This window comes from Portunus trituberculatus, chromosome 4 (genome assembly GCF_017591435.1).
Source record: "Portunus trituberculatus isolate SZX2019 chromosome 4, ASM1759143v1, whole genome shotgun sequence".
Lineage (NCBI taxonomy): Eukaryota > Metazoa > Arthropoda > Malacostraca > Decapoda > Portunidae > Portunus > Portunus trituberculatus.
Window position 1 is genome coordinate 2382571 of NC_059258.1, and position 24000 is coordinate 2406570.

At 39.0% G+C, this 24000-nt stretch overlaps 2 protein-coding genes and 1 long non-coding RNA gene across 3 annotated transcripts in view; 2 read left to right on the forward strand and 1 right to left on the reverse strand.

Moving 5' to 3' along the window:
- Positions 1-2670, forward strand: part of LOC123512721 — an 11590-nt gene extending 8920 nt beyond the window's left edge. Inside the window, exon 6 of the mRNA XM_045269283.1 lies at positions 1834-2670. Coding sequence (XP_045125218.1) covers positions 1834-2230 — 397 coding nt within the window. The 3' untranslated portion in view covers positions 2231-2670. The remainder of the gene's footprint in view (positions 1-1833) is intronic.
- A 1870-nt stretch (positions 2671-4540) lies between these two features.
- LOC123512473 lies at positions 4541-8557 on the forward strand. Its single transcript, XR_006677114.1, has 3 exons — positions 4541-4617; positions 8102-8231; positions 8391-8557. It is a non-coding gene; the product is annotated as an uncharacterized LOC123512473 (long non-coding RNA).
- A 3651-nt stretch (positions 8558-12208) lies between these two features.
- Positions 12209-23180, reverse strand: LOC123511422 (translation initiation factor IF-2-like). The gene is made up of 6 exons (XM_045267293.1): positions 23028-23180; positions 19148-19765; positions 18662-18801; positions 17951-18061; positions 16764-16890; positions 12209-15068 (listed from the first exon to the last, which is right to left on the reverse strand). Exons 1-6 carry the CDS (start codon positions 23031-23033, stop codon positions 14763-14765), a joined length of 1308 nt encoding a protein of 435 aa, XP_045123228.1. The 5' UTR covers positions 23034-23180; the 3' UTR covers positions 12209-14762.
- Between the last annotated feature and the right edge of the window lie 820 nt (positions 23181-24000).

Sequence of the window (24000 nt, forward strand, 5' to 3'; positions counted from 1 at the left end):
TCCCACTTTCTTCTATTGACAGTCGAAGCTAAAGAAAACGGGATGTGGGAGGTAGAGCGAGAAAAAAAACGGGATGACGAGGGTTGCCTGATAAATATTTGACTTGTTACAACCTGCGCTGCACCTGTCTATTGGCACACCTGGGGAGAGAGAGAGAGAGTGTGTGTGTGTGTGTGTGTGTGTGTGTGTGTGTGTGTGTGTGTGAAGGAGAGGGAGGGAGGTATGGAGGGAGAAAAAAAGGAGGGAAGGAAGAAGATAGGAAGAGAAAGGGAGATATGAGGAGAGGAAAGTTGGGAGAAGGAGGGAGGGAAGGAGAGAAAGAGAAGGAGGGAGGTATGTAGGGAAGGAGAGAAGGGGAGAAGGAGGTGAAGGAAGGAGATGAAGAAAAAAGGAAGGGAAGGAGAGAAATATAATAAAGAAAGGAAACGAAACAGAAAATTAAGATAGAAAAGAGGAAAAACAGGGAAACAAACAGAGAGAGAGAGAGAGAGAGAGAGAGAGAGAGAGAGAGAGAGAGAGAGAATAAACATAACCTACCTACTTACTGGTTAGCGAGATCACTTAACACACTTCTTATGCGCCAAACACATCGCCATGCACTAATGCGTCGCGTGGACAGAGAGAGAGAGAGAGAGAGAGAGAGAGAGAGAGAGAGAGAGGGTCAACCGGTCACTGTCATAAATCTCTCTCTCTCTCTCTCTCTCTCTCTCTCTCTCTCTCTTAACCCACTACCTCACTTATTTTTTGCTCCTTCAACAAGAAAATAAATAAAAGGAAATGAAAACAGTATTAAATTCTTCTTAACACAACAAAAGAACAAATAAAAAAAAGTAAGATTTCTTTCTCAACGTAAATAAAAACTTGTCAAATTTATCTTCCTCTTTTTTTCATTTCTATTTTTTCTTTCTTTTTTTTTATTTACAGGATGGACAGAACAACGACACACTCTTATACAGTTAACCATTACTTTTAGCTAACTCTCTCGGATCTGCAAGGGAACTGGCATCTTAGTGGGCTTTTTTTCCCATTTTCTGTTGCCCTTAGCCAGTTTTCCTTTCTTACGTAAAAAAAAAAAATCTGTCTTTTTTTCCCAGGATGAACAGAACAGGCGACGCTTAGAACTAATTTTCCTCCAAGATTAACAAGATTGACATTAATTTTCTCTACCTGTCTATTTAACCCCTTCAGTACCATGACGCGTTTCCATATTCATTCTGCTTACTATCTGGTGATTTTATACAGCTTCAGAAACTTATGTGGGTGTTGAAATAGTGAAGAATTTGTATATTAATCTCCTGACCTTAATAGACCCTTCCTAATGTCAATAAAATGGTCTAACAGGATTTTTTTTATCTATTTTTTTTAACTCCAGGATTAGCAAGTTCACCAATGCTCTTCTTTATTTTGTCTATTTGCTATCATCTTTTTTTTTTCCTATCAAGATTAACAAGATTGACAGAATTTTCCTCCACCTGTCTATTCAAAACCAACTTTTCATTCCCAGGATTAACAAGATAAACAATATTTTCTTCTACCTGACTATTTATAACCACCTTTTCATTCCAGGATTAACAAGATTAACTCCAGTACTATGACACATTCCCATATTCATTCTGCTTTCTGTTTGGTTATTTTACACAACTTCAGAAACTCATGTAGGGATTAAAATACTGAAGACACTGGCTACTAATCTTCTGACCTCCATAGACCCTTCCTAATGCCAGTAAAATCGTCTAATCATATCCAAAAGTCAGGCGTCACAGTACTGAAGGGGTTAACAAAATGGACAGCACTTTCCTGTACTTGTCTATTTATAACCTTTTTCCATTCCAGGATTAACAGGATCGGCGACGCGTCAGTCCGTCTATTCGCTCAAATCGTGCAGGGAATGGACGAAAACCACCAACACCCTGATGAATTTTACCGCTACCCTGACGAAGACAATACCATTACACGACGGCGCCTTGACCAACACCCACGCCCACGCCCACACCCACACCCCACACACACCCACCAGTACCAGAACCCTGAGACAAACTACCAGACGTATGCACAGGAAGAGTACCACAGTGGAAACTACAAGTACCCTTACCAATCTGAAGGAAACACCGAAGGATATTCACTTGAGGAACTCCACTGGTACCCTGGGCAAAGGAATGACGCTAAGGACACAGAGGAGGACTTCAAGGACGTCCCTCACCCTTACAGAAAGAAGAAGAGGTTTACATGACTGATTTCCAAGGTGGGAGCATTGAGCAATCTCCCAGTCAGTCCAGCAGTCAGTCTGAGTTATCCAGTCAGTCTCAGTCACCCAGTCAGTCAGCCCAGCATGCAGTTAAGGTGTCTGATTTTCCTTACGAGTTTCATAAAGAGGATTAAGGTGTTCAGGGGTGTTTAAAGGGTGTTTGGGGTGTTTAAAGAGTGTTTAGGAGTGTTTGAAGGGTGTTTGAAGGGTGTGTGTGTGTGTGTGTGTGTGTGTGTGTGTGTGTGTGTGTGTGTGTGTGTGTGTGTGTGTGTGTGTGTGTAAATATGTGCTTTTCTCATGTGCACGTGTGTGTTTATATTCTGATGTGCGTTTTATTTTTGGAAAGACAAGCTCTCTCTCTCTCTCTCTCTCTCTCTCTCTCTCTCTCTCTCTCTCTCTCTCTCTCTCTCTCTCTCTCTCTAAAATCATGAATTACAAACGCAGCATCTGGGTATTATTATTACTATTATTATTATTATTATTATTATTATTATTATTATTATTATTATTATTACTATTATTATTATTATTATTATTATTTAGGAAAAGTGCATATTTTTTTCTGGCATTAAAAGTAAGTTAAGGAAAACAACAACATAAGCTTACTTTTTTTCATTACTTTCACGATGAGTCGAAAATAATTTGCCTTTACTTTCACTTCATAAACTTGAAAAGGAAAAAGAGAAAGGGAAAACAATACCGAACAACTTTCAGAGAGAGAGAATAATGAAGGAATATGAAAAAAGAAGGAAAAAATGTGAAAATATATGTTACGATATGAGAAAAAAAAACTAAATAGATTTGAAACATTTTAGGAAACAATTAGAAGTCTGAAAATGGAAAAGGAAGGAAAAAAATATCAAAATATATAACTTTACAAACGACATGAGAAAAAAAACTAGATAGATTTGAAACATTTTAGAAACAATTAGAAGCCTGAAAATGGAAAACGAACGAAAAAAGTGAAAAAAAAAGTTCACAAACGATATGAGGAAAAAAAAAACATAAATTAGGAAACAGTTAGAAGTTTGTAGGAAAATTAATATAGCACTGTTATTGTTACCGAGATTGTTATACCTCTTGTTGTTGTTGTTGTTGTTGTTGTTGTTGTTGTTGTTGTTGTTGTTGTTGTTAGTACTATTGTTGTTGATGTTAAAAATTGTTACATTTCTATTATTGTTAAAATTGTTACTCTATTTTGTTTTAGTCGATGTAATGGTTTTTGTTAGTGTTATTGCTCCTATTGTTGTTGTTATTGTTTACCTGTGTGTGTGTGTGTGTGTGTGTGTGTGTGTGTGTGTGTGTGTGTGTGTGTGTGTGTGTGTGTGAAGTGTCCAAATTTCTATTGTGTTGTGTCTCATTGTAATGGTTAAGTTATTTGCGCAGTAAATTTCGTACAAGATTATTGTGTTTTGTATTCCCCGACGTGTGTGTGTGTGTGTGTGTGTGTGTGTGTGTGTGTGTGTGTGTGTGTGTGTGTGTGTGTGTGTGTGTGTTTACAATCGCTACTCATCACACCTGTAGCTACTATAAATATCATTACTGCTTTCACTACTACTACTACTACTACTACTACTACTACTACTATTATGCTGCTGCTGCTGCTGCGTTCCACATGACAGCTTCACAAAACAACTTTCACACAAACACTGACGCAAAACTAATTCATGGAAAATCTTCTCACGACAATTCCTCCTCCTCCTCCTCCTCCTCCTCCTCCTCCTCCTCCTCCTCCTCCTCCTCCTCCTCCTCCTCCTCCTCCTCTTCTTCCTTCTCCTTATTCTTCGACTCTGCCTCCTACTAATCTTCATTCTCCTCTTTTTCCTCCTGTTCGTACAAAACATCTCCTCCTCCTCCTCCTCCTCCTCCTCCTCCTCCTCCTCCTCTTCCTCCTCCTCCTGCTCCTCCTTCTGTCACGGACCAGGGAAGACAGACAGCTATTTATGGAAAAAATGGGAGGAGGAGGAGGAAAGAGGGAGAAGAGAAGACGAAGGCAATAATGATGATGATAATGATGATGTATGAGGTGTGTGTGTGTGTGTGTGTGTGTGTGTGTGTGTGTGTGTGTGTGTGTGTGTGTGTGTGTGTGTGGGTGGGTGGGTGGGTGTGTGGGGATGGTAATAGAAAGTGCATCAGTACCTTGAAAATCACACACACACACACACACACACACACACACACACACACACACACACACACGACAGAAGGGAGACAGCACATGATTCAAGTCACGTGTCATCACCACCACCATCACCATCACCACCACCACCACCACCACCATCTGGACAGCAAAAAGCAAAGTTCTCAGTTGCCTTTCAGAGCTCAGGGAAGCGAGACGTGTGCTGAAGTACAGGAGAAAGTTTTTGAGTGAGGTGTGTGGCATTAGAAGTAACAGTAGTAGTTATTAAAATATTATAACTTCACTGTCATTATTAGACTTTTTTTCACGTAACTTTGCTGTATAAAATTGATAAAAAGGTGACATTTATCTATTAGTGAAGTGAAAGGGAGGGAGAGAGCCATGTCAAGTAACCCTTTCAGTACCGGGACACATTTTTACCTTGAGGTTTGTGCACCATTAGACCATTTTATTGACATTAGGAAGGCTCTATGGAGGTCAGAAGATTAATAGCCAGAGTCTTCACTATTTTAACCCTCCACATGAGTATCTGAAGTTGTATAAAATCACCCCCTTTAATACTATAACACATTTTGAGATTTGTGTACCATTAGACCATTTTATTGACATTAGAAAGGGTCTATGGAGGTCAGAAGATTAATAGCCAGAGTCTTCACTATTTTAATCCCCCACATGAGTATCTGAAGCTGTATAGAATCACTATAGTACACAAAATGAATATGAAAACGCGTCATGGTTTTGAAGGGGTTCAGAAAGGCTGCCCAAAGAAAAGGCTATGTTCTCTCAACCTTATCGCCACCAAAGCCTTGAGAGGATAACACATTATTGCCCCAACCTTAAACCTCTATGTGTGTCCATTTTTCCGACACGGTTTTCACGAAGCACGAGGAAAAAAGTGACACGGAAGGAGAAGTTACAAAGACTGGTGGATCGAGTGGATGTGGAAGAGAAAGGAACAACTGAGGGTGGATGTGAATGAAGGCGATCAGGCAGTGAAAGAAATTAGATTCATTGAGATACTTGGGAAGATTGGTGGATAAAGATGGCAGAGGTGAAGGAAGATAGATTCATTCAGACACAAGAGAGGGAAAGATAAAACAGGTTAATTTTGCCTTTTCACCTTTACATTGCAGGAATAATCACGATAGCTTAGTATAGATTAACCTCTTCAGTACCAGTTTCCATCATTCTACTTACTATTTAGTGATTGTATACAGCTTCAGAAACTCATGTGTGGGATTAAAATAGTGAGGACTTCAGCCATTAATCTTCTGACCTCCATAGACCCTTCCTAAAGGTAAAAATGTGTCCCAGTACTGAAGGGGTTGAAAGAGAAATCTATTAGTGACACCATAAAAAACATCAACACTGGCAGGAGTTTCAACACACAAGCACAGATGAGTCAACACCAACACACACACACACACACACACACACACACACACACACACACACACACACACACAGAGGGACATCAGAATGGGGACAAGACAAGAGAGAGAGAGACAGCTGGAGAATATAAGAAGGGGTGAGACATATACAGGAATGCTGGAAAATGAGAGAAAAGGAAAAGAACAAGTGCATTATGCAGAAACGCTTCCTTTTCTCACAGCGACCATTCTTAAAAGCTACAGAGACAATTAGCCGATTTTTAAAGAACATTTGTCTTGTTAGTAATGCAGAAAGCTTGTTAACTTGTCACTAGAATTACAGAAAAACCCTTAACCCCTTCAGTACCAGGACGCGTTTCCATATTCATTCTGCTTACTATTTGGTGATTTTATACAGCTTCAGAAACTCATGTGGGGGATTAAAATAGTGGGGACTGTGGCCATTAATCATCTGACCTCCATAGACCCTTCCTAATGTCAATAAAATGGTCTAATCGTACACAAATCTCAAGGTTAAAAGGTGTCCCAGTACTGAAGGGGTTAAAAGTTCGTGTACCTTTAACTAGAGCCCTTTAAAAGCAGTGTTTCAAAATATAGGTCCAGAGATTTATGGCAGTGAAAGACATACAAGTAAGGATGTGAAAAAGACATAACATAGTGGATTAAAGAGGATTGGACTCTCTTTAATGACCAATAGCAGAAGTAGAAAGGAGATCTGCTAATATTCACACACCTGATCTGCTAATATTCACACACCTGATCTGCTAATATTCACACACCTGATCTCCTAATATTCACACACCTGATCTGCCAATATTCACACATCTGATCTGCCAATATTCACACACCTGATCTGCTAATATTCACACATCTGATCTGCCAATATTCACACACCTGATCATCTAATATTCACACACCTGATCTGCTAATATTCACACATCTGATCTGCCAATATTCACACACCTGATCTGCCAATATTCACACACCTGATCTGCTAATATTCACACACCTGATCTACTAATATTCACACACCTGCTGTCTCGCTGAAGGAACTGTCTTGTTTCATGGGTACTTGATAATTGGAAAAGCTTGAAATTTGACACTAAAGAATCATACATCACGCGCGGAGATTGATTGAGTGAGTGTGTGTGTGAGTGAGTCGTAGTGCTTCATTTCCCTGTTTCGAAGCCGCTCGGTACTCGTGAGATAGTTCAAAGCAAATGGAAGAAAAGAAAAAGAGGAATCTGATACTTAAGAAATAGAAACACACATGAAGATAGACAAGAGTGACGAGTGAGTGAGTGACTGAGTGAGTGAGTTGCATTGCTTCAGTCCACTGTTTCAAAGCTGTTCGTTGCTTCAGCTGTACTTAAAAGCAATTAGATGACAGAAAAAATAAAACTAACTAAATAAATAAATAATCAAATAGATAAATATATCAATAAATCAAACGACACAGAAAATTCATAACTCTGGAGCTTAAATGTTGAAATAATGTAAAGAAAAGAAAATGGAAAAGTATTTATTTGAGATATGTTAGAAAATTTTATGTCTCACTAAATGTCTTTGTTGAAAATTACAGGACGTTGATCCGAGCTGAGAAAGACACACAGATGACTTGCTATTGATTATTGTTGTTGTTGTTGTTGTTGTTGTTAGTGGCAAGAACGGCAGGTGAATAATACTGATGGTTTTATTGGGTATAATTTTCTTCAAATCAATGACACAAATTTACCATCTGCCATCCGCTTCTGACAACAACAACAACAACAACAACAACAACAACAACAACAACTACTACTACTACTACTACTACTACTATTACTACTACTACTACTACAATGATAACGACGACTATAAAAAGAAACGATATTAAAAACAATAACAATAATAAGAAGAATGAAGAGAAGCAAAATAGAAAAGAAAAAAAGAAAAAAAGAAATAAGAAGAATAAGGAGAAGTGAAAGATAGAAATTAAAAGAAAGAAAGAAAGAAAGAAAGAAGAACAAAAAGGAAAAGAAGAACAAGAACAAGACAGAAATGAAAAGAAAGAAAGAAGAAAGAGGAAGAAAGAAGAGAAGAACAAGAGAACAAGAAGAACAAAAAAAATAGAACAAGAAAAAGAAGAACAAGAATAAAAACAAAACTAATACGTAAAAAAAAAATTATAATACTAAAAAAAATGAAAAAAAACAAAAAAATGGAAAAACTTAAACTACAAACAACACACCCTCACCACAACACCACAACACCACAACACCACAAAAACCTTAATTTAGCCCACTAACCTTCCTCTCACCACGCGTCACTATCTTTTCCCTTCAGATCACCATAATGCGAGTGGTGGTGACGGTGGTGGTGATGGTGATGGCGGTGATGGTGGTGGTGACCCAAGCAGCCTCTCGGGTCACGCTGGGTCACAAGAAGCGATTTGGTGACAAGAAGAAAGTTATCAGTAAGTAGAGAGAGAGAGAGAGAGAGAGAGAGAGAGAGAGTTTGTGTATGTTGTGTATAACGTAAAATCAGAAAACATAAAATAAATTAGCTTCCCATAAAACTTTCTATCAATAACACGTTTTCTCTCACGCCTCACCTGTCCACGTTTCCTCCACAGGTGACACGACACGCTTCCCTTCCTCCGTGGTTACCTTCAAGTTACCTGTCTCCTTCCCTCCTTCATTCTCCTCCTCCTCCTCCTCCTCTTCCTCCTCTCCCAAACCCTTCACCTCCTCTTCCTCTTCCTCTTACTCTCCTTCGTCGATCTCCCTCTCTTCTCCCTCCTCCCCAACCTCTTTCTCGTCCTTCTCCTCTTCCTTCCCATCCTCCTCCTCCTCCTCCTCCTCCTCTTCATCTAAATATCCTCCTCCTCCTCCTCCTCCTCCCCCTCCATCGCATCTTTCTCTCCGATTTTCCCATCTCTCTCCTCTTCCTCCACTTTCCCGCCACGCCCCTCCCTCAAGCGGGGGTGCGTGATGGAGGGGAAGGGGCGGGAGGTGGGAGAGGGGGAGGTGGAGGCCCTAGAGGAGGGGGTGTGTGGCGTGAGGAGGTGCCTAAGGAAAGATGACCAACTGGTTTTGCAAGAGGAAAGGTAGGTGGACACACACACACACACACACACACACACACAGTAGTAAGTAACGACATACATACATACATACATAATAAATAGATGCCAAATATACTTAACCCCTTCAGTACTGGGACACATTTTTACCTTGAGATTTGTGTACCATTTGGCCATTTTATTGACATTAGCAAGGGTCTATGGAGGTCAGAAGATTAATGGCCACAGTCTTCACTATTTTAATCCCCCACATGAGTTTCTGAAGCCGTATAAAATCACCAAATAGTCACCAGAATGAATATGGAAACGCGTCATGGTACTGAAGGGGTTAACTGTGAAAGAAAGGCATTAAATTAAGTAACTAAATTAATTAACTTGATATTTGATTAATTTTCCAATATATAGACTTTTTTTTTATCCATACTGCAAAAAAGGATATTTATATAAACAAGTACATTTTTTCCCTTCCTGTCGCCTGATTAATATATAAATAATCTCATATACGTAAAATATCATGACCTCTCTCTCTCTCTGTCTCTCCAATTCTCTGTTTTTTTTTTTTTTTCCCGCTCAAATCTCTCTCTCTGCAGATGCACTGAGCTCCACAACCCAAACTACACGTGTCTGGAGCTGGAGGAACCGAACAAGCCCTTCCCTCACTGCTGCAGGAGACTGTCTTGCTAACACCCCGCCTCTCACTTCACTCCTCCAATGGAAACGCATTTTTACCGCGATTTGTTTTGGAGTGTGATTAGACCATTTTATTGACATTAGCAAGGGTGTATGGAGGTGAGGATTAATGGGCTGAGTCTACACTATTTCTAATCCTCCTTAATCCTTTCTGAAGCTGTGTAAAATCGCCAAATATCAAACAGAATTAATCGAAACGCGTCATGGTACTAAAGGGATTAATCGCATCAGTACTGGGACACATTTTTACCTTGAGATTTGTGTACGATTAGACCATTTTATTGACATTAAGAAGGGTCTATGGAGGTCAGAAGGTTAATGGCGACAGTCTTCACTATTTCAACCCCCCACATGAGTTTCTGAAGCTACGTAAAATTCCCAAATAGTCACCAGAATGAATATGGAAACGCGTCCTGGTACTGAAGAGGTTAAGATGAGGTTTCAAGACAGCATTCTTCTGGCTAAGTCTCGGGAACTGGCATCTAAGTGGGCCTTTTTTGTTTAATTCTTTGTTGCCCTTGGTCAGTTTTCCCGTTTACGTAAAAGGAAGTAAAAAAAGTGTAAATGTGATAATGGTAATTTTTTTTCATTCTTTACCTTAAGCTTGTTGTCTAAGTTATCTGTCTCCTTCCTTCCTTCGTTCTCCTCCTCCTCCTCCTCCTCCTCTTCTAAACCCTCAAATTCTTCCTTTCTCTTCTTATTCTCCTCCGCAAACCTTTTTTTCTTTTTCTCTCCCTCTCTACTTCCTAAACTCCTTCTCGCCCTCCTCTCCTCCTCTTCTAAACCTTCAAACCCTTTCTCCTCTTCTTATTCTCCTCCGCAAACCTTTTTTTTTTTCTTCTCTCTCTCTCTCTCTCCTTCCTAAACTCCTTCTCGTCCTCCTCCTATTCCTCCTCTTCTAAACCCTCAAACTCTACCTCCTCTTATTCTCATCATCAAACCTTCTCTTCCTCCTCCTCCCTAAATTAATCATCCTTCTTTCTCTCTCCTTCTCGAATCAGCTGATCGGTGTAAACAAAGGCACGTGATAGGAAAGGTAAACAAACAAGACTAAACAAGACCAGGTGAGAGGGTAAACAAGATCACGTGACACTTGAAGGTAGCAAATAAAACAAAAAAAAAAGAGAGAAAAAAAGAAAGATTATTTATGTAAACAGGTAATTTTTTTTTCTTTTTTTTCTGTCACCTGATCAATGTATCATGAACTCTCTCTCTCTCTCTCTCTAGAAAGTCACTGAAGCTCACCACAAAACTCAAATTATCTCCAAAAATGCAAAAAATAGCAACATCTTGGAGAGAGAGAGAGAGAGAGAGAGAGAGAGAGAGAGAGAGAGAGAGAGAGAAAGGAAAGTACTCTTATTTGTATCTGGAGGCACAAAATGACCTTAATAAACAATAAACAGCTGACTTCTTCTCCACGTACCATTTTCTATCTCTTCCTAAGGCTCAATAGAAAACGGACCTGCGAGAAGCCACACGCGTTGCCAGATCGGGTAAAATTCAGATTACGAGATTTTTTTCAGTACAGGTAAAAAAAATCGGTAGACAAACAAAAACTCGTAAAAATCTGGATACTGGAACCACTAAATTTCAGGAGATATGGGCAAGATTTCAGGAGGTATGGGTTAAATTTCAGGAGTTATGGGTAAAATTTCAGGATGTGTAAGATTTCAGGAGATCTGGGGAAAATTTTCAGGATATGGCTAAAATTTCAGTAGACAATGCAGAACTCTGAAATATGAACAACAAAAGCCAGATAGGAAATAATTGTCACTTTTAAACTTATTAGCTATTCTTAATCTCAATTTTTTTTTTTTTTTAACTAGGACACATTATTACCTTGAGTTTTGTGTATGATTAGACCATTTTATTGACATTAGGAAGGGTCTACGGAGGTCAGAAGATTAATGGCCACAGTTTTCACTATTTCAAACCCTTCAGTACTGGGAATGCATTTTTACCTTGAAATTTGTATATGATTAGACCATCTTATTGACATTAGGAAGGGTCTATGGAGGTCAGGAGATTAATTCAGTACTGGGACACATTTTTACCTTGAGTTTTGTGTACGATTAGATCATTTTATTGACATTAGGAAGGGTCTACGGAGGTCAGAAGATTAATGGCCAGTCCTCACTATTCTAGTCCCCCACATACGTTTCTGAAGCTGTATCAAATCACCAATGTCACCAGAATGAATACACTGGTCAACTCTGGAACTCCCTGCCTGTCTCTGTATTTCCATCTTCCTACGACTTAACTTCTTTTGAGAGAGAGAGAGAGAGAGAGAGAGAGAGAGAGAGAGAGAGAGAGAGAGAGAGAGAGAGAGAGAATTTGTTCCTGAATTTTGACCTATTTTTTTTGTCCTTTATGAAGACTACAAATCCAGTGGGCTTTTTTTTTATATTCATGTTTTTGCCCTTGGTAGTTCTCCCTCTTACATAAAAAAATTAAATAAAAAAATGGAAATGCATCATGGCACTGAAGGGGTTAATTTGCTGGCACTGAAATAAAGTAGAAATTATTAGTTTCTATTTTTTTTCCCTTCAAAAATGCCAATTAAGTCAAATCTACCAAGAATTACGCCTTTTTGTGCAGAAATGCTGAGAGAGAGAGAGAGAGAGAGAGGGAGAGAGAATCATCACACACACACAGAATGGTCCAAATAAAACAAAACATTTCCACAAAAACACCATTATTATTAGCAGTTCACCATCACCACCACTTCATTATGGACAGCACTGGTACTGGTGGTGGTTGTGGTGTTAGTGGTGTAGGTGCTAACTTTAACCTGGTGTGCCTCTGCCAGTACACACCTGAACACACAGAGAGGCACCAGAACACACCAGCTTTTGTGTCCCGCATGGTTGACCTCTGAGCAAAACACGTGTACAGACAAGTTTGCAAAATTTACAAGTCTGGTTTTGCTATTCCACTGTTTGTTTTTTGGATATGAAGAGGAAAAAAGGAGGAGTCAATGAAGATGGAGAGACAAGTGTGTGATTGAAAGAGAAGCAGATGATGGAGGGGGAATGTTGATGGTTAAAAGCGGGAAATGATAAAATGAGTTTAAAAGATTTGAAGGAGAGAGGAAGAGAGAGATAGAGGGAGAGGAAGAAAAAGGAGAAAACTAAATGGGAAAATATTGATAGATGAAAAGAGAAAAGAGAGAAATAAGATAAAAATAACAAGTTTAATGATTTGGAGAAGAGAGAGAGATGATGAGAAAGGAGAGAAAGAGAACTGGATGGAGAGAAAAATTTGATCATTGAGAGAGAAAGAGAGAGGGAAATAAGATGAAATAATAAGTTTAAAGATTTGAGGAAGAGAGGAAAATGAGAGGTAGAAAAGGAAGGAGAGAGAAAATAAAGGGATGGATGAAGAAGGAAGAGAAAATTAAGTACTTGATAAATAGCTGAGAAAGAGAAAGAAATAGGGTGAAATAATGTGTTTAAAGATAATTTGAAGAGAGAAAGATGATAAAAAAAAGGGTTAATGTTAAAATAAAGAGAATAGCAAAAACTTAAGGACAAATGAGAAACAGAACTAGATGAGATAAAACATGGAGAGAAGTTAGAGGAAAAACAAAAAGACAAAAATAATAATGATGAATATGATGAAAAAATCCACTCACATACACACACACACACACATTTGCTCAATCTCTCTCACTCACTCACTAAGATCTAAGAGACATGCCCAAAAATAATACTAAAGCTATCTCTATGTTTTCACAGCTCCTTCCTTCACTCACACACAGATTCAAGACAAAAACAATACCAATTAAACTAACTTGTACACCGAACTGTCTCTAGCAAGGCAAGGCGAGGCGAGGCAACTGTCTTTCGTTCACTCATTGGCACGTCAACTCACTGGAATATTGTCTCATTCATTCATTCATTCCCAGTATTGTATTTTTGAAACACACTTTTTACTTTCACTTTTTTTTTTTGTAAATATTTTTTTTTTTTTCCGTTACATCAATAGAATTTCTTAAATCCAGCTTTTCATTTCACTTGTATTTTATTTATTTATTTACTTTTTTTACTATCACATCTATAGTTTCTTTCCCGTCTACCTTAAATCTAGCTTCTCATTTCCCTTTTTTGCAGGTTCTTGGCTTTCAACTCAACTTATTAATGAAGCTCTATTGTTTTTGTACTTTTAAATATTTCCTTACTGTAGCTTCAACAATACCCACTTTTACTTAAACTTTCTATCCAGTCTTTTAAGTAACTTTTTTTTTCATCATAACTGTTCAGTGAATTTATACATCCATACAGTTTTCCAGTCACCTTTTCCTTCACTTGGCCTTGCAATTCTAGACACTTCACCTTCCCTTCAATCAACATGTAAATCTAACCCCTTTCCTTGCCTCTACATTTTACCAACAACCTTCAATGGCACTTTAACTTACAAGCTTAAGAAATACTGACAAATCTTTGAGAACTTCAGGCAAAATATTGAAGCCCATTCCTATCACCCACTGAACCTTTCCTTCCAGTCAACATTCAGAAACAACTATCTCCACTAATACACTCAAAAAGGGTGCAGTTTAAGCCCTGTATTCTTAAAACTCTGCCCTCACCATCACTGCTTTCCAAAGGCTCCAGTTGAAGATACATTTTTTTTAGAGCATTTCTAGTTCTGGTGATAGATTAGCAAGATTTCTAATTTATTGTAAGGAGAAACTGTCTTGTAAACCCAGTTAGTTGTCTCTGGCCTTGGAAAATTGTTGTAGTGAGAGGTGTTTTTGATTACAGGCATAAGTGACACAGGCTTCTAAGGGTCTGTACAGTTCTAATGACAGAATATCTCCCGTGTTAGTAGGAAAAACTGTATTGATGCCTAGTCACTTGTGGTCTTTGAAAATAGTTGTTTCGGAATACGAGCCTTTGATACACATCTAACCTAACCTAACCTTAGCCTTGATTATTAATGTCCAGAGAAACACATAAATTATTTCCTTGTTTACTCACAAACTAAAAATACGAATTGTAGGTTTTTTTTTAAAGTTACACACGAGTCATACACACATACACACACACACGCACACATACACACTTAAGAAGGTACGTATGTCTGTAAAAAATAGAGTTCAAACCGTGATAAAGTTCTATAAACAACTTTGAAACAAGCTACCAACATACACTATAGCTAAACACACACACACACACACATACTTACATACATATACATACACACACACACACACACTTGTACACTTCAATTTTACTCATCCTCCTCCTCCTCTTCCTCATCATCATCATCATCATCATCACCTTCTTCATCATCGTCGTCGTCATCACCGCCTTCGCCATCCTCCTCCATCTCCTCATCTTCATCTCCCTCTTCTCCTTCCTCTCCATCTTCATCTCCCTCCTCCCCATCCTCATCTCCATCTCCCTCCTCCCCATCCTCATCTTCATCTTCCTCCTCATCTCCCTCTTCCTCCTCATCCCCTTCTTCATCACCTTCCTCCTCTTCCTCTTCCTCCTCCTCCTCCTCTTCTTCCTTTTCTTCCTTCACCTTCTGTTCCTGTTGAAGAAAGGATAAAATGAAAATAACCATTAAAAATACACACAGACATACAGACATACACACACAGGTAACAATAAAAAATGTAGCAAGTTTTATACACCCAATAGTTAAAATGCACAAGTGTTTTGAAAATATATTAACGATTTGACAAGATTAACCCCTTCAATATTCTTACCATTTCTTTTGTGTATCATTAGACAATTTTAATTAATTTTTTCATTTACTTTTTTTTTTTAAATACACAAGGGAGACCTGCCAACAAAAAGGCTCCTTAAACTGCAGGTTCCATAAATTTTTTAAGAAGTAGCCAAAAGATAGGGACAAATGTATCACAAATGGAAGGGTCTATGGAGGTCAGACAAATAAGGGCCTGTCTTCACCAAATAGTAAGCAGAATGAATATGGAAAAGTCATGGTACTGATGAGGTTAACTAGCAATTGAGCAAGGTAAGTTAGTTTAGACATTTTAATTTTTCTTGTTGATTGATTTAGTTTCTTGTTAAAATAGACTTGTGTGTGTTAATGTATGTTAGTGTTTTGACAGGTTTAAGCAGTAATTGAACAAGTTAAGTTATGTTAGATGTTACTTTCTTCTTGATTGACTGATGTAGTATCTTGTTAAAACAGACTAATGTGTGTTAAAGTATGTTGGTGTTTTGACAAGTTTAAGTAGTGAGACATTTGTCCCTGAATTCTGAATAACTTTTTTTAATCTTTTACGGAGATTACAATTCCAGAGAGCCCTTTTTTTTCTAATAATTTTTTTGCCCTTAGTAATTCTCTCACATAAAAAAAAAAAAGTTAAATTAGGTTAGGTACGTTAATTTTTCTCGCTTATTGATTGATGGAGTTTCTTGTTAAAATCGACTAGTGTTTAATAGAGTACATTAATGATTTGACAAGTTTAAGCAGTATTTGAGCAGTTAGGTTAGATTTGGCATGTTAAGTCTTCTCACTGATTGACTGACACTTTTTTTTTTTTTTTAAGTGTGTGTGGCATGTTGGTTGGATCAAATGAAGATTTAGACAAGTTGATATACAGTTCAACAAAAATTCAACAGTATTTTAACCAAGAAATGAGCAAAATTTCAACCCAACCTAAACTACAAAAAGAAACTAAAAAAAAAAATAAATAAATAAATAAATAAAAATAATCACCGTCACTTCACCTTCCTTTCATCACCATAAAATTAATCACCACCATTATCACCTTTCACCATCATAAACTTGAAACCCTCACCACCACAATCCTATCTTCCTTTCACCACCACCACCACCACCACCATCTCCATCGTTATCTTCCTATCATCACTACTACCATTACAATTTCACATCACCACCTTATCATCCTTTCATCACCACCGCCACCACCAGCATTACCACTACCAATACAATCTCAACACCATCACCACCATTAAAATCTTAACTCAACTCCATCACCACCACAAAATCTAAACTGTCATCACCACTTTACTTTCCTTTCACCACCACCACCACCATTACCATCAGCATCTAAATCTTATCTCAACACCATTAACATCTAATCTCAACACCACAAAATTAAAACTGTAATCACCACTTTTATCTTCCTTTAACCACCACCATCACCACCACAATCTAATCTCCATCACCACCATCAAAATCTAATCTCAACACCACAAAATTACCATCACCACCGCCAGCAACACCCACCTTAGCTTCCGTCTTCTTAGCTTCTGTCTTCTTAGCTGTGCCATCTTCAGTCTTCACCTTCTTGTTGGTGACAGCAGCTTCTTCTCCTTCTTCCTCTGGTGCACTTCTTTTAAAACCCTCAATGAAGCTGGAGGAAACAGTGAGTAAGTAAGTGAAGACAGAGGAAAGGAGAGGAGTGAGTGAATTAAGTTTGCTTGATTTGTGGTACAGGAAAATATAAAAAGGGAAGTGAAGACAATAACAGAAATCATGTTACTCTGTCACAAGAACCATCAAAGTACCCTTAAAAATGTGTGACTTAAAGCCTTTTAAAAATAGAGGTGATGTGACCACTATTTTCAAACGCCACAGAGATGACGAGCTTGGTTGCTAAGACCACAACACAAGCAAAATCAATCAATCAAATAACATAATAAAATAACACACACACATGACCAGTGGGAATCTATATGTAAGATGAGAGATGGAGTAAAAAAGGACTTGGGAGTGATGATGGAAGAAAACAATCAACCAGTAAGCCATACTGATAGAATTTTCAGACATATAATTTACTAAGGAATATTGGATTAGCATTTCACTACATGGACAAAGAAATGATGAAGAAATGAATAAGTACTAAAATAAGACCCAGATTGGAATATGCAGTTGTGTGGACCCCCATAAAAAGAAACACAAAGAAATTGGAGACTACAAAAAATGGCTACAAAAATGGTTCCAGAATTTGAAGGGATGACATATGAGAGACTAAAAGTTATGGTTCTACCAACCCTGGAACAGAGAAGAGAGAGAGGGGATCTGATACAAGTTTATAAATTGATTAACGGAATGGATCAAGTGGATAATGAGAAACTAATCCTGAGAGAAGAATATGACATTAGAAGCACAAGATTGCATAGTAAGAAACTGAGGAAGGGAAGATGTCTGAGAGATGTTAAAATATAGTTTCCATAAAGATGTGTTGAGACATGGAACAGTTTGAGTGAGGAAGTGGTGTCAGCAACGAGTGTGCATAGTTTTAAAGAAAAATTGGATAAGTGTAGATATGGAGACAGGGCCACACGAGCATAAAGCCCAGGCCTGTAAAACTACAACTAGGTAAATACAAACACACACACAAGTATTCAGTGATCAGCTGGTGACCATAATTACACACATGCACACACACTCAAATCAATATACACACTCACCTTCCCCTCATAAAGGCATTATCCACAGAGCGCACCTTAAGCTTCAGAGCAGCAATCTTGGGCCTTGCTTCATTCGCATCTTTCTCCGATGCTAAGGTGATGCGCATGTTTCTGTGGTGGCGAGAGAGGTGAAAATTCAAGGACATGTCGGAAACATTACTCAAAACAGTCTTACTGATTTTTTCCCCCTAAATTTTTGTTGGTTTTGAAAAGTACTTAATTATATATTGATTTTTTCTCCTGATTTTTAGTTTTTGAAAAGTATTTGTATATTTTTTCTTAATTTTTGAAAAGCAATTGGAAACTTCTTTATTTTCCCCCCCGATTTTTATTGTTTTTGAAAAGTACTCAGTTTTTGTTTATTTTTTCCTATTTTTGTAGTTTTTGAAAAGTACTTGGTGTGACTAGACCATTTTGTTGACATTAGGGAGGCTCTATGGAGGCCACAAGATTAATGGCCAAAGACTTCACTATTTTAATCACCCACATAGTACATTTCTGAAGCTGTACAAACTCACCAAAATAGTAAGCAAAATAAATATGACATTAGGGTTTATAAAGACCAGAAGATGAATGGCCAGCAACTTCACCATTTCAACCCCCACATATATTTCTGAAGCTATACAAAACCACCAAATAGGAAGCAGAATATGGAAACACATCATATAAGGCAAGCTGAGAACCAACTAATGACCATCTGGAACCACTCACTTGCCCATCTCAAAGTCAGCACCCTCTGGCATTGCTTTGAAAATTTGTTCCACATCATTTCTTGACATGAAGTTTTCAAAGGTCAGGAAGAGAGAGGTGGGGTCACACTCCCTGCGATTGGGTTTCGTCTGGGACTGGTACTGGAGTGACGGAAAGGAGTCATGGGGTTACTATCAAGTGTGTGGTGGGTGGGAAAGAGTGTCAAAATAGATAGAAGGGAAAAATGAAAGGAAGACGAGAGGAAAGGAAGGAAAAATGACCTAGAAGAAACATGAAAACTGACAATAAATAAATAAGAAAATAGATAGAAAGGAGAAATGGAAAGAAGATGAGAAGAAAGGAAGACATAAATTGCAACTTAATGAAAGAAAAGGCATGGAAACTGACAAATAAATAAATAAATAAGTAAATCATGAAACTTGACAATTGTTTAAGGCATTATTTTCAACAACAGCAAAGAAACACAAACAAGGAACAAATACTCACTTGGGAAAATCCTCCGCCGCCTCTTCCACCTCTGCCGCCGCCTCCTCTACCTCTGCCCTGGAAACCGCCCATGTTGCCCCGGAAACCACCACGATTGCCCCGGAAACCCCGAATCGCACCCCGGAAACCGCCCCGGAAGCCCCTCTGAAAGCCTTCGCTCCTATGGAAATTCCCCTGGTTACCATCCCCCAGTTGGTTACCTTCCCCTTGGCCAAACCCGCCCCGGAAACCACCCCTCGGTCCACCCCTGCCCCCTCTCCCCCCACGGCCACCCCTTCCACCTCGGAAACCTCCCTGGTCACCTTGGAAGCCAGCCCCCCCTTGATAACCCCCCTGGTCACCTTGGAAACCTCCTTGGTCACCTTGGAAGCCTCCCTGGTCACCCTGGAAGCCACCCCGTCCGCCCCTACCCCTTCCCGGTGGGCTCCCCCGGCCTCGCATCCCCCCTCGCTGTTGGCCGTCGTTATTGACGTTGTTTGTGTCGTTCATCTTGGCGATGCCGTCCTTTGGGGCTTTCGGGGTCTTTGGAGTTTTTGGGGTTTTCGGAGTCTTTGGGGTTTTCGGGGTCTTTGGGGCCTTCTTTGCCTTTATGTTGCCTCCGGCTTCCTGCCCCGGAGACTGAGGACACAAGATGGGGCATTAGAATGGTGGGGAGGGAAGGATGGGAGAGAGGGAAGGGAAAAGAGAGGAGGAGATGGAGGAAGAAAAGGAAGGAAAAGGGGCATTAGAGTAGAACTGAAGGAGGAATAAAGTAGAGAGAAGAAATTCAGGAGGGAGGAAGGAAGGGGAAAAGTGAAAGAAAAGAAAAGAAAGGAAGGAAGAGAACCAGAAGAGAACTGAAGGAGGGAAGTTAGGAGGGTGGAATGGATGGAAAGGAGAGAGAAGTAAAAATAGGAAAATAAGGAAGGAAAGAACAAAGGTATCAGAACGAGAGGGAAAAAAAAAAAAGACAGGAGGAATCAACAAAAAAAAAAATGACAATCTAACCTTAACTTCAATAAATTTATAGACAACAGTACAAAAGGCACATTCTCTAAAACAAATATACAATAGACACATTCTCATTTCCCACAACCCCACACAGACGCAGCCAGATTCCAAGCCCACAGAGACACCCAGCCAGATTTTGAAGACAGTTTCTCCTTACAACATATCAATCTTGCCAGTCCATCACCCAAACTATAAAAATACCCTTAAAAAACATGAACATCTTCAACTAAAGCCTTTGGAAAGCAGTGTTTGTGAGTACTGGCCAGGCAAACACACACACTTCATTCATTTCTCTACCAAACAACCAAAAAAATGTTATGCACCAAATGTGATCTTATTACAAATTGGAGCTTACGATACAAGCACAGAGTATTTTAAGTGTTATCCCAAAGAATCCAAACCTATCTTAAGCCTGGTAAACTCTGGAACTCCCTGTCTGTGTCTGTATTTCCAACTTCCTGATTTGATTTAATTTAAGAGGGAAGTTTTGAGACATTTATCCCTATCTTCTGGTTAAGCCTCTCAGATCTGTAAGGGGACTGGCAACTGAGTGGGTCTTTTCATATGTTTTTGTTGCTCTTGGCCAGTTTCTCCCTCAAACATTAAAAAAAAGCCACCTCTTGGATTTCTATAAGATAAATGAATAAAACTAAAATATCTTATATCTTCCTGCTTCACCTAACACCAGAATATCTGAAACAACAGCAAATTACTCCCTATAGTGCTTGTCACAACATAATACAAGGTACCAGCAGTTAGCATGGTGTCACTGCCTCACACCACACACCACAGTATCCCCTCACTGCTCCTGTGGCTGTGGTGGTGAGAGGAAGTGTTGTGGTAATTTTCTCAGCACCATCTTTTGTCTGTTTCCCTTGATATTTGGGCTGTACCTTGGTGACTCGGTAAGAGGAAGTTGTTAATGTCTGTAACTGTTGGTCAGATCACAGGGACTCACAAAGCTGACCTCCACACAAGAGAAACAGTGGCCAATGTTGGTGCGAGTTTAGAATGTGAGAAACTGGACGGAGTGTTTCAAGGACAACGGTGTCCAGTTACTGTCTGCTAAACCTCAGTCTGGCCCCTCAAAGAAGACATCTGGACATACTTTAAATGTGCTCAAAAAGGTGTACTCTCTAAGTGTCTTTTGAGCACAATTAAAGTATGTACAGGTATTTCTTTGTGGGACAGGGCCGAGTTTTGCCAGACAGGAACTTGATACCACTGTTGTCCTTGAAACACTTCATCCAGTTTCTCACAGAGCCTTCACTACACCAACATTGGCCATAGTTTCTCTTGTGTGGAGCCCAGCTTAGTGAGGCCCTGTGATCTGACGTACAGTTACAGACATCAATGACTTCCTCTTACCCAGTCACCAAGATACAGCCCAGAAACCAAGGGAAACACAGACTTAAGATGGTGCTAATGAGAAAATGACTTCACAACACTTTCTTTCACCACCACAGCCACAGGAGCAGTGAGGGGGCACTGAGGTGTGTGGTGGGAGGCAGTGACACCATGCTAATTGCTGGAAACCCGTGATATTGTTTTCATCACAGCATTGAGCCGTGACGAGCACTGTAACCAAACCTTTTAACTTTTAGATCACTACTGAAGACTGGCAAGATTTCAGAACATGACTGAATGGAAGGAAGTTTTACTATTTAATTTTGCCTCCTGCTCAGCCTTCCACATCAAACTAAAACAGGAATAAAGTTACATTAAAGAGCAAACTAAAGGAAGGAAGGACACATTAAACTAACTCTGAGATGAAAAAGACCCTAAATTTAACCCTAACCTAATATTAACACTATTTTGCTACAAGAAAAAGAAATCAAGGCAAAATTATCAAATAAATATACAAATCACCACCAAACCCGCAGACTGAAAAAATTAGCGTAATGGGAAGCACAGGTGGGCAAAACCAATATACACACATGCAGACACACACAAACCTGCCTACACACACACAAGGCTCTAAGAAACGTGGGAAAATACTAACATACATACATACAGACACAGACAGACACACCAAGGCTCTAAGAAACACATGTGGTGAACAGACAGACAGACACATACACACACAAGGCTCTAAGAAACACATGTGGGGAAATATAACATATATACATACATACATACATACATACATACACACACACACACACACACACACACACACACACACACAAGGCTCTAAGAAACACATATGGGGAAATACTAACAATCATACACACAGACAGACACATACACACACAAGGCTCTAAGAAACACATGTGGGGGAATACAGACAGACAGACAGACAGACAAACAGAGACAGAGACACACACAGACAGACAGAGAGACAGACACACACACACACACAAGGCTCTTAAGTAACACATGTAGGGGAATACTCACTCAGAGAGAGAGAGAGAGAGAGAGAGAGAGAGAGAGAGAGAGAGAGAGAGAGAGAGAGAGAGAGAGAGAGAGAGAGACACGTGGCTGTAAGAACACACGTGGGGAGATAACAAACCAACATACACAAAACAAACATACGCACAAACTTAATTTATAGCACTAAGGAACACATGAGACCAAAATAAGCCTAACCTAACGCTGTCCACACCTACACACACCTGCAGACACGAACACACGCACGCACACACACACACACCTTAGTACAAACACGTGGGTCATATGACAAACCTAAATATCCAAACCTACACACACCTGCACGCAAAAGCCACCAACACACACGCACACTCAACGCACACACAAACACTTAAATATAAGGAAATTACAGACTCCATTACGAAAACCAGTCCTGGGAATAAATATCTCAATTAAGCTGGAATTATGGGTAGTTAGTGGGTGATAATTAGCATACAGGTAGTTAGAGTGTTATGCTCACCTTCATGATGGCTGGTAAGGGAGTCAGCTTGAAAATCTGTGGTTAATGCGGTGAAGAATGTTGAGCGAATGATCCCGCGTCCTGTAAGCTTCCCCGCGTGGCTGAAAAGGAACGATGGGACGTCTCGATTTTAGTACGGTTCTAATATTTTTTTTCTGCTTTTGTCTATTTTTTCATGTTTATTTTGTCATTTTTGGTTGTTAATAATTATGTTTGTCACTTTTATGCATTCAGTTTGTTTGTTTTTAAGTTTTTTTTTCTTTCTTTGGTTTATTGTTGAGATGAGAGGGAGAGTGATCTCTATCCATTTACGGTTCAAATATTTCCTAGATTTTCCCCTTTTCAAGCCTTCTAGCATATGTTTTAGCTAACACTACTTTATTTCTTACATTTTTCCTCTTTTCTTGGTCTGTTTGCATGATTTTCTCTTTTTGATTCACATTAATCCCAAAAGGAGCTCAAAACGTTTTTAACACCCATGCTTTATTACGCTTCTATTGGTTTTTATAATATTTTAGCATTCATTTACTGATTTCAATATTTTATCACTTCTTTTTCGCTGTTTTCTACTTCAGTATTTGCATTTTGAAGTTACAACGCACGTGCATTACTCTGGCCAATGTGAAGCTAAAAAGTTATGTAATGGAGGACAATGGACATATTTTGTACCTCTATAATTCAATTTTTCTCCAATAACATGAACAAGGGCGCTGAAATAAAGTATATAAAGCAAATATATAAAACCGCATTTGTAGGCTGAATATTGATTGTAAGGAAGCATTGTGATAATAATGAGTCATACAAAAACTATATACCAAATAGAAAAATTGCAATAAAAGTTCTAAATAATAAATAAAATGAGATGAGATAACATTAATAGTCTTTGAAATATGAAATAATGGAGATAGATAAGTTAGAGGCACTATCACTGCCACTAACACAATTACACCAACTACATACCAAATAACCATAG

What these genes read in the sequence shown, in the direction of transcription:
- LOC123511422 (XM_045267293.1), bottom strand. An exon ending in GCGGCGGAGGATTTTCCCAA is followed by an intron (nt 18,802 to 19,147) that starts GTGAGTATTTGT and finishes CCGTCACTCCAG; the next exon opens with TACCAGTCCCAGACGAAACC. An exon ending in GCTGACTTTGAGATGGGCAA is followed by an intron (nt 18,062 to 18,661) that starts GTGAGTGGTTCC and finishes TCGCCACCACAG; the next exon opens with AAACATGCGCATCACCTTAG.